Raw genomic sequence first — 20586 nt, 5'->3', positions numbered from 1 at the left:
AAAACAGCATTAAATAGATAAGTAGCAGAAAATAAGTTGCAGCAGCACCAGAATATAACAGTAATGCACAAGGTGCTGTTAGTGCAAGAATTTGAGTCCTTGTGTGTGCATGTGTGTGCTCACAGTTTCAGTCATTGTTCTGTGGGAGTGGTGTGTTGGAGGCCATGGCTCTGGGGTAGAAGCTGTTCCTCAGTCTATTTTTTCTGGCTTTTAGTGTCCTGAACCTTTTGCCTGACGGCAGTGGGTCAGACAGGGAGTGGTCAGGGTGAGTGGTGTCTCTGGTTATGCTGATTGCTTTCCTCCTGAGTCTGCTGGAATAGATGGTGTCCAGTCCTGGGAGCTCCATCCTGACAATTCGCTGGGCCACCTTCACCACGTGATGCAGGTCTTGTCACTCAGCGGCTGTGCAGCTGGCATACCACACCATGGCGCTGTTGGTCAGGATGGTTTCAATTGTGCTTCTGTAGAAGTTAAGCAACAGCTTTTGTGGGAGTTTGGCCTGTTTCAGCTTTCTGAGGAAGAAGAGTCTTTGTTGTGCCTTTTTTGCAAGCAGCGAGGTGTTGGTGGTCCATGTCAGCGAGGTGTTAATGGTCCATGTCAGCGAGGTGTTGGTGGTCCATGTCAGCGAGGTGTTGGTGGTCCATGTCAGCGAGGTGTTGGTGGTCCATGTCAGCGAGGTGTTGGTGGTCCATGTCAGCGAGGTGTTGGTGGTCCATGTCAGCGAGGTGTTGGTGGTCCATGTCAGCGAGGTGTTGGTGGTCCATGTCAGCGAGGTGTTGGTGGTCCATGTCAGCGAGGTGTTGATGGTCCATGTCAGCGAGGTGTTGGTGGTCCATGTCAGCGAGGTGTTGGTGGTCCATGTCAGCGAGGTGTTGGTGGTCCATGTCAGCGAGGTGTTGATGGTCCATGTCAGCGAGGTGTCGGTGGTCCATGTCAGTGAGGTGTCGGTGGTCCATGTCAGCGAGGTGTTGGTGGTCCATGTCAGCGAGGTGTTGGTGGTCCATGTCAGCGAGGTGTCGGTGATCCATGTCAGCGAGGTGTTAATGGTCCATGTCAGCGAGGTGTTGGTGGTCCATGTCAGCGAGGTGTTGGTGGTCCATGTCAGCGAGGTGTTGGTGGTCCATGTCAGCGAGGTGTTGGTGGTCCATGTCAGCGAGGTGTTGGTGGTCCATGTCAGCGAGGTGTTGGTGGTCCATGTCAGCGAGGTGTTGGTGATCCATGTCAGCGAGGTGTTGGTGGTCCATGTCAGCGAGGTGTTGGTGGTCCATGTCAGTGAGGTGTCGGTGGTCCATGTCAGCGAGGTGTTGGTGGTCCATGTCAGCGAGGTGTTGGTGGTCCATGTCAGCGAGGTGTCGGTGATCCATGTCAGCGAGGTGTTAATGGTCCATGTCAGCGAGGTGTTGGTGGTCCATGTCAGCGAGGTGTTGATGGTCCATGTCAGTGAGGTGTTGGTGATCCATGTCAGCGAGGTGTTAATGGTCCATGTCAGCGAGGTGTTGGTGGTCCATGTCAGCGAGGTGTTGGTGGTCCATGTCAGCGAGGTGTTGGTGGTCCATGTCAGCGAGGTGTTAATGGTCCATGTCAGCAAGGTGTTGGTGGTCCATGTCAGCGAGGTGTTGGTGGTCCATGTCAGCGAGGTGTCGGTGATCCATGTCAGCGAGGTGTTAATGGTCCATGTCAGCGAGGTGTTGGTGGTCCATGTCAGCGAGGTGTTGGTGGTCCATGTCAGCGAGGTGTCGGTGGTCCATGTCAGCGAGGTGTTGGTGGTCCATGTCAGCGAGGTGTTGGTGGTCCATGTCAGCGAGCTGTTGGTGGTCCATATCAGTGAGGGGTTGGTGGTCCATGTCAGCAAGGTGTTGGTGGTCCATGTCAGCGAGGTGTTAATGGTCCATGTCAGCGAGGTGTTGGTGGTCCATGTCAGCGAGGTGATGGTGGTCCATGTCAGCGAGGTGTTGATGGTCCATGTCAGCGAGGTGTTGGTGGTCCATGTCAGCGAGGTGTTGGTGGTCCATGTCAGCGAGGTGTTGGTGGTCCATGTCAGCGAGGTGTTGGTGGTCCATGTCAGCGAGGTGTTGATGGTCCATGTCAGCGAGGTGTTGGTGGTCCATGTCAGCGAGGTGTTGGTGGTCTATGTCAGCGAGGTGTTAATGGTCCATGTCAGCGAGGTGTTGGTGGTCCATGTCAGCGAGGTGTTGATGGTCCATGTCAGCGAGGTGTTGATGGTCCATGTCAGCGAGGTGTTGGTGGTCCATGTCAGCGAGGTGTTAATGGTCCATGTCAGCGAGGTGTTGATGGTCCATGTCAGCGAGGTGATGGTGGTCCATGTCAGCGAGGAGTTGGTGGTCCATGTCAGCGAGGTGTTGGTGGTCCATGTCAGCGAGGTGTTGGTGGTCCATGTCAGCGAGGTGATGGTGGTCCGTGTCAGCGAGGTGTTGGTGGTCCGTGTCAGCGAGGTGTTGGTGGTCCGTGTCAGCGAGGTGTTGGTGGTCCATGTCAGCGAGGTGTTGGTGGTCCATGTCAGTGAGGTGTTGGTGGTCCATGTCAGCGAGGTGTTGGTGGTCCATGTCAGCGAGGTGTTGGGGGTCCATGTCAGCGAGGTGTTGGTGGTCCATGTCAGCGAGGTGTTGATGGTCCATGTCAGCGAGGTGTTGGTGGTCCATGTCAGCGAGGTGTTGGTGGTCCATGTCAGCGAGGTGTTGGTGGTCCATGTCAGCGAGGTGTTGATGGTCCATGTCAGCGAGGTGATGGTGGTCCATGTCAGCGAGGTGTTGGTGGTCCATGTCAGCGAGGTGTTGGTGGTCCATGTCAGCGAGGTGTCGGTGGTCCATGTCAGCGAGGTGATGGTGGTCCATGTCAGCGAGGTGTTGATGGTCCATGTCAGCGAGGTGATGGTGGTCCATGTCAGCGAGGTGTTGATGGTCCATGTCAGCGAGGTGTTGATGGTCCATGTCAGCGAGGTGTTGGTGGTCCATGTCAGCGAGGTGTTGGTGATCCATGTCAGCGAGGTGTTGGTGATCCATGTCAGCGAGGTGTTGGTGATCCATGTCAGCGAGGTGTTGGTGATCCATGTCAGCGAGGTGTTGGGGGTCCATGTCAGCGAGGTGTTGGTGGTCCATGTCAGCGAGGTGTTGGTGGTCCATGTCAGCGAGGTGTTGGTGGTCCATGTCAGCTGCTTTGACAACATGGCTCCAAGGAACTTTAGGTTTTCCACACTTTCCATGTACCTCTCCATGTACATGGAGGGGGGGTGTATTCTGTCCTTTGATCTCCTGAAGTCAAATATCATCTCTTTTGTTTTAGAAGTGTTAAGGACCAGGTCGTTGTCCTTACACCACTCCGTCAGATCCACCTCGAGTCTGTAGCCTGTTTTATCCTTGTCCGAGATCAGGCCAACCGCTGTGGTATTGTCCGCAAATTTAATTATGGAGTTGGAGGTGTAGATGGGGGTGCAGCCATGTTTGAAGAGTGTGTAGAGCGTAGGGCTCAGCACACAGCCCTGACGGGTGCCTGTTTTTAAGATGTGGGTGGTGGAGGGGTGCTTACCAACTCTGACTTGCTGTGGTCGGTCTGTGAGAACGTCCATGACCTATGAGCACAGGGAGGAACCAAGGCCAAGAGTTTTCAGTTTGCTGACCAGTTTATGGGGGATGACTGTGTTAAATGCAGAACTGAAATCCACAAATAACATCTTCACATAGATGTTCGGTTCCTCTAAGTGAGTCAGAGCAATATGGAGGGCTGTTGTGATTGCATCCTCTGTGGAGCGGTTTGCCTGGTAGGCAAGCTGGTGTTTATCCAGATCAGGTGGGTAAATTGTCCTGTGATTAGACCATGGTTAAAGTGATGGGTTGCTGGGCAGTGCAGCTCATTGGGCTGAAAGGGCCTGTTCTTTGCTGTATCTCTAAAATTTAAAAAAAAATGTCAAAGGTCCAGTGACAAGGACTGGAGGCGAGGAGGTGGCCTTTCCTGGGGTTGCAGAGCTGTTGGTATAAGTGCATGGTGAAAGGGCTGGACGTTGTGGGCATCACTGAGTCGTGGCTGAAAGAAGATTGTAGTTGGGAATTTAACATCCAATTAATGTCAGAGAAATGTATACAATGTACATCCTGAAATGCTTTTTCTTTGCAAACATTCACAAAAACAGAGAATGAACGACAGGTAAACATAAGAAGCCTAAAGTCCTTCCCAGCTCCCCTGCCTCCTGCTTGGAAGCGGCAGTGAGCAACAATTTCAGGATATTTGGAGGCATATGATAAAATAGGAAATAGTCAGCATGGCTTCCTCAAGGGAAAATCTTGCTTGACAAATCTATTGGAATTCTTTGAAGAATTAACAAGCAGGGTAGACAAAGGAGAATTGGTTGATGTTGTGTGATTGGATTTTCAGAAGGCCTTTAACAAGGTGCCACACCTGAGGCTGCTTAACAAGCTATGAACCCATGGTATTACAGGAACGATACCAGCATGGATAAACCCATGACTGATTGGCAGGAGGCAAAGAGTAGGAATAAAGGGTGCCTCTTCTTCTTGGCTGCCGGTGACTAGTAGTGTTACACAGGGGTCTGATGGTACCAATTCTTTTTACTTTATAAGTCAATGACTTGGCTAATGGAATTGATGGCTTTGTTTCAAAGTTTGCGGATGATACAAAAATAGTTAGAGGGGCAGGTAGTTTTGAGGAAGTAGAGAGGCTGCAGAAGGACATAGGAGAATGGGAAAAGAAGTAGCAAGTGGAATACAGTGTTGGGAAGTGTATTGTCATGCATTTTGGTAGAATAAATAAAAAGGTAGAGTATTTTCTGATTGGAGAAAAAATTCTAAAAAAAAATGAGGTGCAAGGTCCTTGTGAATCCATATACAAGATTCCCTAAAGATTAATTTGCAGGTTGAATCTGTGGTGAGGAAGACAAATGCAATGTTCACGTTCATTTCAAGAAGACTAGAATATAAAAGCAAAGATGTAATGTTGAGACTTTATAAAGCACTGGTGAGACCTCTCTCAGTATTGTGAGCAGTTTTGAGCCCCTTATCTTAGAAAGGATATGCTGACATTGGAGAGGGTTCAGAGGAGGTTCACAGAAATGATTCCAGAATTGAACAGCTTGTCATATGCTTTTGATGGCTCTGGGCCTGTATCCAGTAGAATTCAGAAGAATGAGGGGTGACCTAATTTAAACCTATTGAAAGGTAAAAGGTCCTTATAGAGTTGATGTGGAGAGGATGTTTCCTATGGCGGGAAAGTCAAAGACCAGAGGACAGAGCTTCAGAATAAAGAGGCATCCTTTTAGAACAGAGATAAGGAGGAATTTCTTAAGCTAGTGATGAACCTGAGAAATTTGTTGTCACAGGCAGCTGTGGAGGCCAAGTTTTTATGAATATTTAAGGCAGAGGTTGACAGATTCTTGATTGGTCAAGGCATGAAGAGATATGGGGAGAAGGCAGGAGATTGGGGCTGGGAGGAAAAATGCATTAGACATGATAAAATGGTGGACCAAATAGCCAAATTCTGCTGCTTTTTCTTATAGTCTTCTGGTCTAGGATATGAAAGTAGATTAATCACCTGGACCAGATGGACTACACCCCAGGGTTCTGAAATAGGTAGCTGAAGAGATTATGGAGTTATTAGTAATGATCTTTTAAGAATCAATAGATTTTGGTGTGGTTCCGGAGAACTGAAAAATTGCAAATGTCATTCCACTCTTCAAGAAGGGAGGGCAGCTGAAGAAAGGAAATTATATGCCAGTTAGTCTGACCTCAGTGGTTGGGGAAATGTTGGAGTCAGTTGTTAAGGATATGTTTTCTGGGTACTTGGAGGTACTTGGAAACACATGATAAAATGGGTCAAAGTCAGCATGGTTTCCTTAAGGGGAAACCTTGCCTGGCAAATCTTTTGGAACTCTTTGAGGAAATAACAAGCAGGACAAACAAAGGGGAAACAGTGGATGTTGTGTACTTGTATTTGCAGAAGGCCTTTCACCAGGTGCTGTACATGAGGCTGATTAACAAGATAAGAGCCCATGGTATCACAGGAAATATACCAGCATGGATAGAAGATTGGCTGATAGGCAGGAAGCAAAGAGTGGGAATAAAGGGAGCATTTTCTGATTGGCTGTTGGTGACTAGTGGTGTTCCACGGGGGTTGGTGTTGGTACCACTTCTCTTTACATTGTATGTCAATGATTTGGATGATGGAATTGATGGAGGGGCATATAGTGTTGAGGATGCAGGAGGATGCCTCACAGAGTATTGTGAGCAGTCTTGGGGCTTCTAATCTAAGAAATTATGTGCTGACTTTGGAGAAGGCTCATAGCAGTGACTGAAAGGGTTATCATTTCAGGAGTGCTTGATGGTTCTGCGTCAGTACTCGCTGGAATTTAGAAGAATGAGGGGGACTGAAACCTATTAAATAATGAAAGACTTGGGTAGAGTGGATGTGGAGAGGATGTTTCCTATAATGGGTGAGCCCTGGACCAGAAGGCACAACCTCAGAATAGTGGGGCATCCGCTTAAAATGGAGATGAGGAATTTCTTCAGCCAGATGGTGGTAAGTCTGTGTAATTCATTGCCACAGATGGCTGTGGAGGCCAAGTAATTGGGTGTATTTAAGGCAGAGTTTGAAAGATTCTTGATCAGTCAGGGCATGAAAGGTTGTGGGGAGAAAGCAGGAGAATTGGGTTGAGAGGGAAATGGATCAGCCATGATCAAATGGTGGAACAGATTTGATGGTCAAATGGCCTAATTCTGCCCCTATATCTTGTGATTTTATTAAAGGATGCTTGTTGTGCTTTTGTTGTCATGTTTTGTTGCTGCTGCTTGTGTTGTTCTACTGAACACTGTGAGGTTGCTAAGTTGGTGCTGGAATCTGCAGCAACACTTGCGGGCTGCCCCAGGTTCATCCTTGAGTGTGTTGGCTGTTCGCACAAACATCACATTTCACTGTATGTTTCGAAGTACGTGATCAATGAATCTGTATCTGAAATGGAGATTATTGTGATGCCAGCTGATTTGCTTGTTTCTGTTTTTTCCCCTCGCCTTTGCTCAGTACGATGGCGTACATATTGTCAGCGGATCCCTTGACACTTCGATACGGGTGTGGGACGCAGAGAATGGCAACTGTTTACACACGTTAATGGGGCACCAGTCATTAACCAGTGGTATGGAGCTGAAGGACAACATCCTGGTGTCTGGAAATGCTGATTCCACTGTGAAAATCTGGGATATCAAGACAGGACAGTGTCTACAGACGTTACAAGGTGAGTTTGAGACGGTTGTAGTAGAGACCATTCACTCACATGGCAGGGGCTGAGGTTAAGAGCTGAGGCCAATATCAATTTCCCTTGAAGAGCTTCCCTGGTAATGGGACTTCCCTGAGGGTCTGCCACAAGGTTTAATCCAGAGAATTAGGCCACTCAGTGCATCAAGTCTGTTCCGCTATTCCATCATGGCTGCTTGATTCTCCCTCTCAACTGCATTCTCCTGCCTTCTCTGTAGCCTCTGACTAGCCAAGGACCTATCAACCTCTGCTTTAAATATACTCAATGACTTAACCTTCTCAGCCATCTGTGGTAATGAATTCCACAGATGCACCTCCCTCCAGCTAAAAAAATTCCTCCTTATCTTTGTTTCAAATGGGCATCCCTCTATTTTGAGGCTGTGTCCTCTGGTCCTAGGCTCACTCACTATAGGAAACATCCACATCCACTCTAGTCCTTTCAAAATTCAATAGGTCTCAATGAGATCCCCCTCATTGTTCTAAACTCCAGTGAGTACAGATCCAGAGCCATCAAACGCCTTTCATATGTAAACCCTTTCTTTCCTGGTATTATTCTCATGATTGATGAGGTGAACGTGGAAGTGAAGATTGAGGCAAATGTGGAGGTGAAGAGATTTTAAACCTCCATAGAGGTTTGTTTTTGCATGTCCATCCTGTATATTGAATTCTGAAACCATACCTCCTGTACCAGCCCCTCAGCTACATATTCATCTGCCAGATCATCCTATTCTTATCCTCACTGGTGTGAGGCATAGGCAGCAACCCAAAATTTGCTAACCTGGAGGTCCTGCTTTTCAGCTTTTTATGTAACTCCCTGTATTATCTCTTCAAGACCTCATCTCTTTTCCTACCCACAGTCCGTCATAGTACATATTGGTACCAATAACTTCTGGATGTTCACCCTCCTCCTTTAGAATTACGTTTAATCTCCCGGTGGCACACATAGTGGGAGGAGCTCAGCAGGTCAGCAACATCTAGGGAAAGAAATGGACTGTCAAGGTTGTGAGCTGATTCCCTTCATCTAGATTGGTCTTGGTAGCTGGGACAATCCCCATCTCCATTCCCAAGCACTGGTGTCCAGTGTCTATTAAAGAAGGTGCCTTTTCACACCTAGAACTGAATGGCACTCACCAGTCTCCCCACAGAGCTGTGGTCAGGCACTCACAGGGACTGAGCTATATCACAGCTAGTGATCACACTGTAATGGCTGCAGTCTGTGGACTGATGCTTCACCATTGCTGCCATATGAGAGCCTGCAGAATGTTGGGGGAGGGTTCTGTGGAAAGGATAAACAGGAGAGGCGGAGACTGGGGAGAGTTCTGAGTGAGGTTTATAAGATTTAGAGGCATTGATAGAGTAGGCAGAGTACCACAAACATTAGAAAATCTGCAGGTGCTGGTAATCCAAGCAAAACACACAAAATGCTGGAGTAACTCAGTAGGCCAGGCAGCATCTATGGAAAAGAGTAAACAGTTGAAGTTTCAGGCTGAAACGCTTCATCAGGACTGGGGAAATAAAAGATGAAAAGTCAGGGTGGGGGGAGGGGAGGAAGAGTACAAAGTGTTTGGTGATAGATAAAACTGGGAAATGGGGAGAAGTGAGGTGAAGAGCTGGGAGGTTCATTGGCGAAAGAGATAAAGAGCTGGAGAAGGGGGAATCTGATAAGAGACGGTAGAAGTCCATGGAAGAAAGAGACAGTGGAGCACTTAAGGGAGGTGATGGGCATGTAAGGAGATAAGGTGAGAGAGGGAAACAGGAATGGTGAAGTGGGGGGCAATTACCGGGTGTTCAAGAAATCAATGTTCGTGCCATCAGGTTGGAGGCTACCCAGAAGGAATATAAGGTATTGATGCTCCAACCTGACTGTGGTCTAATTGCAGCAGTAGAAAGGCCATGGACTGACATTACAGAATGGGAAGTAGTTTTGAAATGGGTGAGTTTTTCTGGCAGATAGAACAAAGGTGTTCAGCGAAATGGTCTCCCAATCTACATTGGATCTCATCAATATACAGGAGGCCACACCAAGGTGAAGTGTTCCTCATCTGGAAGGACTGCTTGGGGCCCTGAATGGTAGCTGGGAAGGAGGTGTAGGGGCAGGTGGGAGATCAGTTCAGTGGGAGGGATGAAGAGACAAGGGATTCGTATAGGGAGTGACCCTTGCAGAAAGCAGGAAGTTGGGGGAGGGAAAGATGTACTCAATGGTGGGATCCTGTTGAAGCTGGCAGAAGTTACTGAGAGTTATGTGGTGGATGCAGAGGCTAGTGGGGTGGTAGGTGAGGACAAGAGGAACCCTATCCCTGGTGGGGTGACAGGAGGATGGGGTGAGGGTAGCATTGATGGAGGAAGGAAAGCTTTCTTTGAAGGAGAAGGACATCTCATTTGTTCTGGAATTAAAAGCCTCATTCTGAGAGCAGGTGCAATGGAGACCGAGGAACTGGGATAAGGGGATGGTAGTTTTACAGTCCTACTTCCAATTCCTGTTCCGGCATGTCAGTCCATGGCCTCCTCTACTGCCACAATGAGGCCACACTCAGGTTGGAGAAACAGCACCTTATACTCTGCCTGGGTAGCCTCCAAACTGATGGTATGAACATTGATTTCTCAAACTTCTGTTAATTTCACCCCCACCACCACCATTCCTCATTCCTGTTTGCCCCTCTCAACTCATCTCCTTACCTACCTCCCTCGTGCTCCTCCCCTTTCCGTTTCTTGCATGGTCTCCTACAGTTTCCTTTTGGATCCCCCTTCTCCAGCTCTTTACTTCACCTCTCCCCCTCTCCCAGTTTCACCTATCACCTACAGCCATGTACTTCTTCCTCCCCTCCCCCACCTTCTTACTTTGACCTCATCTTTCTTTCCAGTCCTGATAAGACCATAACATAGGAGCGCAATTAGGCCATTCAGCCCATCAGTCCACTCCGCCCTTTTGGCTGTTTCCGGATCCCACTCAACCCTATGCACCTGCTTCTCACCATATCCTTTGATGCCCTGACCAATCAGGACTCCTATTAACTTCCGCTTTAAGTATACCCATGGCTTCCACTGCAGAGCATTCCAGAGATTCACTACTCTCAGGTTAAAAAAAAAATCCTCCTGTTCTAAAAGGTTGCCCCTCAATTTTGAGGCTGTGCCCTTTAGCTCTGTATACACCCACCAGAGGAAATATCCTCTCCACATCTACCCTACCTAGTCCTTTCAACATTCAGTAGGTTTCAATGATATCACTCCACGTTCTTCTAAATTCCAGTGAGTACAGGCCCATAGCTGCCAGACACTCCTCATATGTTTGCCCCTTCATTCCCAGAATCATCCTCATAATCCACCTCTGGACTCTCTCCAATGACAACATATCCTTTTTGAGATATGGGGTCCAAAACTGTTGACTACTCCAAGTGTGGCTGACTAGAGTCTTATAAAGCTTCAGCATTATCTCCTTGCTTTTATATTCTATTGTCCTTGAAATAAATGGCAACATTGCATGTGCCTTCTTTATCAAAAACTCAACTTGTAAATTAACCTAAGGGAGTTTTGCACGAGGACTCCCAAGTTCCTCTCCACCTCTGATGTTTAAACCTTCTCCCCCTTTAGATAATAGTCTGCACTATTCCTCCTTTTACCAAAATACATTATCATACATTTCCCAGCACTGTATTCCATCTGCCACCTTCTTGCCCATTCTTCCAATTTGTCTAATTCCTGCTGCAATCACATTGCAGCACTACCTATCCCTCCACGCAGCTTCGAATCATCTGCAAACTTTGCCACAAAGCCATCAATTCTATTATCTAAGTCAATGACAAACAATGTGAAAAGTAGCAGACCCTATACTGACCCTTGAGAACACCACTAGTCACTAGCAGCCAACCAGAAAAGGCCCCTTTATTCACCATTGAGTGGTCTCAGCCCAAAACGTAGACTGTTTACTCTCTTTCATAGCGAGCCTGGTCTGTGAATTCCTCCAGCATTTTATGTACATAGAGTATAAAGGTAGAGCAGTAGATGTAGTGTAAATGGATTTCAGCAAGGCATTTGATAAGGTACCCCATGCAAGGCTTATTGAGAAAGTAAGGAGTTATGGGGTCCAAGTGGACCGTGCTTTGTGGATCCAGAACTGGCTTGCCCACAGAAGGCAAAGAGTGATTGTAGACGGGTCATATCCTGCACGGAGGTTGGTGACCAGTCGTGTTCCTCAGGGAGCTGTTCTGGAACCCCTTCTCTTCATGATTTTTATAGATGACCTGGATGAGGAAGTGGAGGGATGGGTTGGTAAATTTGTGGATGACACAAATGTTGGAGGTGTTGTGGATAGTGTGGAGGGCTGTTTGAGGTTACAGCGGGACATCGATAGGATGCAAAACTGGGCTGAGAAGTGGCAGATGGAGTTCAAACCAGATAAGTGTGAGCTGGTTCATTTTGGTAGGTCAAATATGATGGCAGAATGGCAAGACTCTTGACGGTGTGGAGGATCAGAGGGACCTTAGGGTCTGACTCTGTTGGACACTCAAAGCAGCTGCGCAGGTTGACTCTGTGGTTAAGAAGGTGTACAGTGCATTGGCCTTCATCAATCGTGGAACTGAATTTAGGAGCCAAGAGGTAATGTTGCAGCTATATAGAACCCTGGTCAGACCTCACTTGGAGTACTGCGCTCATTTCTGGTCACCTCGCTACAGGACAGATGTGGGAACTGTAGAAAGAGTTTCAGAGGAGATTTACAAGGATGTTGCCTGGATTGGGAATCAGAATCAGGTTTATTATCACTGGCATGTGACGTGAAATTTGTTAATTTAGTAGCAGCAGTTCAATGTAATACATAATCTAGCAGAGAGAAAAAATAAATAAATAAACAAGTAAAACAATTAGATATATTGAATAGATTTTTTAAAACGTGCATAAACAGAAATACTGTATTTTTTTAAAAAGTGAGATAGTGTCCAAAGATTCAATGTTCATTTGGGAATTGATGGCAGAGGGAAAGAAGCTGTTCCTGAATTGCTGAGTGTGTGCCTTCAGGCTTCTGTACCTCCTACCTGATGGTAACAGTGAGAGAAGAGCATGTCCTGGGTGTTGGAGGTCCTTAATAATGGATGCTGCCTTTCTGAGACACCACTCCCTAAAGATTTTCTTGGTACTTTGTAGGCTAGTACCAAAGATGAAGCTGTCTAGATTTGCAACCTTCTGCAGCTTCTTTCAGTCCTGTGCAGTAGCCTTTCCATACCAGAGAGTGACGCAACCTGTCAGAATGCTCTCCACAGTACAATTATAGAAGTTTTTGAGTGTATTTGTTGACATGCCAAATCTCTTCAAACTCCTAATAAAGTATAGTTGCTGTCTTGCCTTCATGCTCCTAAGGAGAATGCCTTATGAGAATAGGTTGGGTGAACTCAGCTTTTTCCCCCTGGAATGGCAGAGGATGAGATGTGACCTGATAGAGGTGTATAAGATGTTGAGAGACGTTGATCGTGTGGATAGTCAGAGGCTTTTTCCCAGGGCTGAAATGGTTGCCACAAGAGGACACAGGTTTAAGGTGCTGGGGAGTGGGTACAGAGGAGATATCAGGGGTAAGTTTTTTACACAGAGAAGAGTGGTGAGTGTGTGGAATGGGCTGCTGGCAACAGTGGTGGAGGTGGATACGATCGGGTCTTTTAAAAGACTCCTGGACAAGTATATGGCGCTCAGAAAAATAGAGGGCTATGGGTAACCCTAGGTAATTACTAAAGTAAGTACATGTTTGGCACAGCATTGTGGGCCGAAGGGCCTGTATTGTGCTGTAAGTTTTCCGTGTTTCTATCTTTTTCCCAAGCTTGAAAGGACTAAAGTGAGAGAGCATCTATTTGACATTAGAGGTGGTCATTTTAAAAGAGATGTATAACCATATAACAATCACAGCACGGAAACAGGCCATCTCGGCCCTTCTAGTCCGTGCCGAACTCTTAGTCTCACCTAGTCCCACCTACCCGCACTCAGCCCATAACCCTCCACTCCTTTCCTTTCCATATACCTATACAATTTTACCTTAAATGACACAACTGAACTGGCCTCTACTACTTCTACAGGAAGCTCATTCCACACAGTTATCACTCTCTGAGTAAAGAAATACCCCCTCGTGTTTCCCTTAAACTTCTGCCCCCTAACTCTCAAATCATGTCCTCTCGTTTGAATCTCCCCTACTCTCAATGGAAACAGCCTATTCATGTCAACTCTATCTATCCCTCTCAAAATTTTAAATACCTCGATCAAATCCCCCCTCAACCTTCTACGCTCCAATGAATAGAGACCTAACTTGTTCAACCTTTCTCTGTAACTTAAGTGCTGAAACCCAGGTAACATCCTAGTAAATCGTCTCTGCACTCTCTCTAATTTATTGATATCTTTCCTATAATTCGGTGACCAGAACTGTACACAATATTCCAAATTTGGCCTTACCAATGCCTTGTACAATTTTAACATTACATCCCAACTTCTGTACTCAATGCTCTGATTTATAAAGGCCAGCGTTCCAAAAGCCTTCTTCACCACCCTATCTACATGAGACTCCACCTTCAGGGAACTATGCACTGTTATTCCTAGTTCTCTCTGTTCCACTGCATTCCTCAATGCCCTACCATTTACCCTGTATGTTCTATTTGGATTATTCCTGCCAAAATGTAGAATCTCACACTTCTCAGCATTAAACTCCATCTGCCAACGTTCAGCCCATTCTTCTAACTGGCATAAATCTCCCTGCAAGCTTTGAAAACCCACCTCATTATCCACAACACCTCCTACCTTAGTATCATTGGCATACTTACTAATCCAATTTACCACCCCATCATCCAGATCATTTATGTATATTACAAACAACATTGCGCCCAAAACAGATCCCTGAGGCACCCCGCCAGTCACCGGCCTCCATCCCGATAAACAATTACTCTCTGGTATCTCCCATCTAGCCACTATTGAATCCATTTTATTACTCCAGCATTAATACCTAACAACTGAACCTTCTTAACTAACCTTCCATGTGGAACTTTGTCAAAGGCCTTGCTGAAGCCCATATAGACTACATCTACTGCCTTACCCTCGTCAACATTCCTCGTAACTTCTTCAAAAAATTCAATAAGGTTTGTCAAACATGATCTTCCACGCACAAATCCATGCTGGCTACTCCTAATCAGATCCTGTCTATCCAGATAATTATTAATACTATCTCTAAGAATACTTTCCATTAATTTACCCACCACTGATGTCAAACTGACAGGTCTATAATTACTAGGCTTACTTCCAGAATCCTTTTTAAACAATGGAACCACCTGAGCAATACACCAATCCTCCGGCACAATCCCCGTTTCTAATGACATCTTAAAGATCTCCGTCAGAACTCCTGCTATTTCTACACAAACTTCCCTCAAGGTCCTGGGGAATATCCTGTCAGGATCCGGAGATTTATCCACTTTTAAATTTCTCAAAAGCGCCAGTACTTCCACCTCTTTAATTGTCATAGGTTCCATAACTTCCTTACTTGTTTCCCACACTTTACACAATTCAATATCCTTCTCCTTAGTGAATACCAAAGAGAAGAAATCGTTCAAAATCTCTCCCATCTCCCTCGGCTCCACATATAGCTGACCAACCTGATTCTCTAAGGGACCAATTTTATCCCTCACTATCCTCTTGCTTTTAATATAACTGTAGAAACCTTTCGGATTTACTTTCACCTTATTTGCCAAACCAACCTCGTATCTTCTTTTAGCTTTTCTAATCTCTTTCTTAAGATTCCTTTTACATTCTTTATGTTCCTCAAGCAATTCCTTTACTCCATGCTGCCTATATCTATTGTAGACATCCCTCTTTTTCTGAATCAAGTTTCTAATATCCCTTGAAAACCATGGTGCTTTCAAACCTTTAACCTTTCCTTTCAACCTAACAGGAACATAAAGATTCTGTACCCTCATAATTTCACCCTTAAATGACCTCCATTTCTCTATTACATCCTTCCCATAAAACAACTTGACCCAATCCACTCTCTCTAAATCCCTTCGCATCTCCTCAAAGATAGCCTTTCTCCAATCAAAAATCTCAACTCTAGGTCCAGTCCTGTCCTTCTCCATAATTATATTGAAGCTAATGCTATTGTGATCACTGGACCCGAAGTGCTCCCCAACACATACATCTGTCAGCTGACCTATCGCATTCCCTAACAGGAGATCCAACACTGCCCCATCTCTAGTCGGTACTTCTATGTATTTGTAACCCCCTGGGTCGCCTCAGGCTCGCTCAGCTCGTTTCGTCTAGGGGGAGCAGCCTTCGGCCCCGCCAAACTGGGTAATCAGCTGGTGTGGATGCTGTGTGATGAACCTGCCTCGCCCAAAAACAGACAGTACACCATATGCGATTAAATGAGTACAATTTATAAAGGTTACTATAACTAAGTGATTAATAACGATACAGTATATATGAAGAGAAAAAATAAAGAAAAGGCGCCAAACTTATCAAAGTCCAAACCACTTCGTGCACAACCGTTGGAGCTCAATTACTGAAGTCTTCCGGCCACCATTCGATCCCCTCCGAACTCCTCGACTCGCAGCTCAGGACCCTCTGAGTGGTCAACCAAGCACATCTAGCTTCATCCCCCCTCCTCGGAGTACCTCCCGGTCTCAGACCCCCGCTTGGGGTCCGATCCTCGCTCAGCTTACAGCATTGTGCCCTCTCTCTCGACCCCCTTGCGCCAATCTCCCAAAAGCCCGTCAACAAAAGCTTACAGACTCAGAGGAAAGAACATTAATCCCCAGTTGGTTTACAAAGGAATACCATTCTCGTTATCAGTAAATTAGCATTCCTGCTAGTTAACAAAACAAAGAAACCCTTTCCCAACAGTAACAAAGAAAAAAGAAGAAACCCCCTTTACATATTGTTGCAAAAAACTATCCTGCACACATTTCACAAACTCTAAACCATCCAGCCCTTTTACAGAATGAGCTTCCCAATCTACGTTTGGAAAATTAAAATCTCCCACAATCACCACCTTGTGATTACTACAAATATCTGCTATCTCCTTACACATTTGCTCTTCCAACTCACGCTCCCCATTAGGTGGCCTATAATACACTCCTATCAGTGTTACTACACCTTTCCCATTCCTCAATTCCACCCAAATAGTCTCCCTAGAGGAGCTCTCTAATCTATCCTTCCAAAGCACCGCCATAAGATTTTCTCGGCCAAGCAATGCAACACCTCCTCCTTTGGCCCCTCCTACTCTATCACACCTGAAGCAACTAAATCCAGGAATATTTAGTTGCCAATCACACCCTTCCATATAACAAATAATCATATAAAAATCACAGCGTGGAAACAGGCCATCACGGCCCTCCTAGTCCGTGCCGAACTCTTAATCTCACCTAGTCCCACCTACCCGCACTCAGCCCATAACCCTCCACTCCTTTCCTTTCCATATACCTATACAATTTTACCTTAAATGCCACAACTGAACTGGCCTCTACTACTTCTACAGGAAGCTCATTCCACACAGTTATCACTCTCTGAGTAAAGAAATACCCCCTCGTGTTTCCCTTAAACTTCTGCCCCCTAACTCTCAAATCATGTCCTCTCGTTTGAATCTCCCCTACTCTCAATGGAAACAGCCTATTCATGTCAACTCTATCTATCCCTCTCAAAATTTTAAATACCTCGATCAAATCCCCCCTCAACCTTCTACGCTCCAATGAATAGAGACCTAACTTGTTCAACCTTTCTCTGTAACTTAAGTGCTGAAACCCAGGTAACATCCTAGTAAATCGTCTCTGCACTCTCTCTAATTTATTGATATCTTTCCTATAATTCGGTGACCAGAACTGTACACAATATTCCAAATTTGGCCTTACCAATGCCTTGTACAATTTTAACATTACATCCCAACTTCTGTACTCAATGCTCTGATTTATAAAGGCCAGCGTTCCAAAAGCCTTCTTCACCACCCTATCTACATGAGACTCCACCTTCAGGGAACTATGCACTGTTATTCCTAGTTCTCTCTGTTCCACTGCATTCCTCAATGCCCTACCATTTACCCTGTATGTTCTATTTGGATTATTCCTGCCAAAATGTAGAATCTCACACTTCTCAGCATTAAACTCCATCTGCCAACGTTCAGCCCATTCTTCTAACTGGCATAAATCTCCCTGCAAGCTTTGAAAACCCACCTCATTATCCACAACACCTCCTACCTTAGTATCATTGGCATACTTACTAATCCAATTTACCACCCCATCATCCAGATCATTTATGTATATTACAAACAACATTGCGCCCAAAACAGATCCCTGAGGCACCCCGCCAGTCACCGGCCTCCATCCCGATAAACAATTACTCTCTGGTATCTCCCATCTAGCCACTATTGAATCCATTTTATTACTCCAGCATTAATACCTAACAACTGAACCTTCTTAACTAACCTTCCATGTGGAACTTTGTCAAAGGCCTTGCTGAAGCCCATATAGACTACATCTACTGCCTTACCCTCGTCAACATTCCTCGTAACTTCTTCAAAAAATTCAATAAGGTTTGTCAAACATGATCTTCCACGCACAAATCCATGCTGGCTACTCCTAATCAGATCCTGTCTATCCAGATAATTATTAATACTATCTCTAAGAATACTTTCCATTAATTTACCCACCACTGATGTCAAACTGACAGGTCTATAATTACTAGGCTTACTTCCAGAATCCTTTTTAAACAATGGAACCACCTGAGCAATACACCAATCCTCCGGCACAATCCCCGTTTCTAATGACATCTTAAAGATCTCCGTCAGAACTCCTGCTATTTCTACACAAACTTCCCTCAAGGTCCTGGGGAATATCCTGTCAGGATCCGGAGATTTATCCACTTTTAAATTTCTCAAAAGCGCCAGTACTTCCACCTCTTTAATTGTCATAGGTTCCATAACTTCCTTACTTGTTTCCCACACTTTACACAATTCAATATCCTTCTCCTTAGTGAATACCAAAGAGAAGAAATCGTTCAAAATCTCTCCCATCTCCCTCGGCTCCACATATAGCTGACCAACCTGATTCTCTAAGGGACCAATTTTATCCCTCACTATCCTCTTGCTTTTAATATAACTGTAGAAACCTTTCGGATTTACTTTCACCTTATTTGCCAAACCAACCTCGTATCTTCTTTTAGCTTTTCTAATCTCTTTCTTAAGATTCCTTTTACATTCTTTATGTTCCTCAAGCAATTCCTTTACTCCATGCTGCCTATATCTATTGTAGACATCCCTCTTTTTCTGAATCAAGTTTCTAATATCCCTTGAAAACCATGGTGCTTTCAAACCTTTAACCTTTCCTTTCAACCTAACAGGAACATAAAGATTCTGTACCCTCATAATTTCACCCTTAAATGACCTCCATTTCTCTATTACATCCTTCCCATAAAACAACTTGACCCAATCCACTCTCTCTAAATCCCTTCGCATCTCCTCAAAGATAGCCTTTCTCCAATCAAAAATCTCAACTCTAGGTCCAGTCCTGTCCTTCTCCATAATTATATTGAAGCTAATGCTATTGTGATCACTGGACCCGAAGTGCTCCCCAACACATACATCTGTCAGCTGACCTATCGCATTCCCTAACAGGAGATCCAACACTGCCCCATCTCTAGTCGGTACTTCTATGTATTTGTAACCCCCTGGGTCGCCTCAGGCTCGCTCAGCTCGTTTCGTCTAGGGGGAGCAGCCTTCGGCCCCGCCAAACTGGGTAATCAGCTGGTGTGGATGCTGTGTGATGAACCTGCCTCGCCCAAAAACAGACAGTACACCATATGCGATTAAATGAGTACAATTTATAAAGGTTACTATAACTAAGTGATTAATAACGATACAGTATATATGAAGAGAAAAAATAAAGAAAAGGCGCCAAACTTATCAAAGTCCAAACCACTTCGTGCACAACCGTTGGAGCTCAATTACTGAAGTCTTCCGGCCACCATTCGATCCCCTCCGAACTCCTCGACTCGCAGCTCAGGACCCTCTGAGTGGTCAACCAAGCACATCTAGCTTCATCCCCCCTCCTCGGAGTACCTCCCGGTCTCAGACCCCCGCTTGGGGTCCGATCCTCGCTCAGCTTACAGCATTGTGCCCTCTCTCTCGACCCCCTTGCGCCAATCTCCCAAAAGCCCGTCAACAAAAGCTTACAGACTCAGAGGAAAGAACATTAATCCCCAGTTGGTTTACAAAGGAATACCATTCTCGTTATCAGTAAATTAGCATTCCTGCTAGTTAACAAAACAAAGAAACCCTTTCCCAACAGTAACAAAGAAAAAAGAAGAAACCCCCTTTACATATTGTTGCAAAAAACTATCCTGCACACATTTCACAAACTCTAAACCATCCAGCCCTTTTACAGAATGAGCTTCCCAATCTACGTTTGGAAAATTAAAATCTCCCACAATCACCACCTTGTGATTACTACAAATATCTGCTATCTCCTTACACATTTGCTCTTCCAACTCACGCTCCCCATTAGGTGGCCTATAATACACTCCTATCAGTGTTACTACACCTTTCCCATTCCTCAATTCCACCCAAATAGTCTCCCTAGAGGAGCTCTCTAATCTATCCTTCCAAAGCACCGCCATAAGATTTTCTCGGCCAAGCAATGCAACACCTCCTCCTTTGGCCCCTCCTACTCTATCACACCTGAAGCAACTAAATCCAGGAATATTTAGTTGCCAATCACACCCTTCCATATAACAAATAATCATATAAAAATCACAGCGTGGAAACAGGCCATCACGGCCCTCCTAGTCCGTGCCGAACTCTTAATCTCACCTAGTCCCACCTACCCGCACTCAGCCCATAACCCTCCACTCCTTTCCTTTCCATATACCTATACAATTTTACCTTAAATGCCACAACTGAACTGGCCTCTACTACTTCTACAGGAAGCTTATTCCACACAGCTATCACTCTCTTGAGTAAAGAAATACCCCCTTGTGTTTCCCTTAAACTTCTGCCCCCTAACTCTCAAATCATGTCCTCTCATTTGAATCTCCCCTACCCTCAATGGAAACAGCCTTTTCACGTCAACTCTATCTATCCCTCTCAAATTTTTAAATACCTCGATCAAATCCCCCCTCAATCTTCTACGCTCCAATGAATAGAGACCTAACTTGTTCAACCTTTCTCTGTAACTTAAGTGCTGAAACCCAGGTAACATCCTAGTAAATCGTCTCTGCACTCTCTCTAATTTATTGATATCTTTCCTATAATTCGGTGACCAGAACTGCACACAATATTCCAAATTTGGCCTTACCAATGCCTTGTACAATTTTAAC

At 45.5% G+C, this 20586-nt stretch overlaps 1 protein-coding gene across 1 annotated transcript in view; it reads left to right on the top strand.

The window, feature by feature from the left end:
• Positions 1–20586, top strand: part of LOC132390970 (F-box/WD repeat-containing protein 7-like) — a 306269-nt gene that overhangs the window by 280405 nt on the left and 5278 nt on the right. The window contains exon 12 of the mRNA XM_059963517.1: positions 7042–7252. Coding sequence (XP_059819500.1) covers positions 7042–7252 — 211 coding nt within the window. The remainder of the gene's footprint in view (positions 1–7041; positions 7253–20586) is intronic.

This window comes from Hypanus sabinus, chromosome 3, assembly GCF_030144855.1.
Source record: "Hypanus sabinus isolate sHypSab1 chromosome 3, sHypSab1.hap1, whole genome shotgun sequence".
NCBI lineage: Eukaryota > Metazoa > Chordata > Chondrichthyes > Myliobatiformes > Dasyatidae > Hypanus > Hypanus sabinus.
This window is presented reverse-complemented; position numbering and strand designations above follow the sequence as displayed.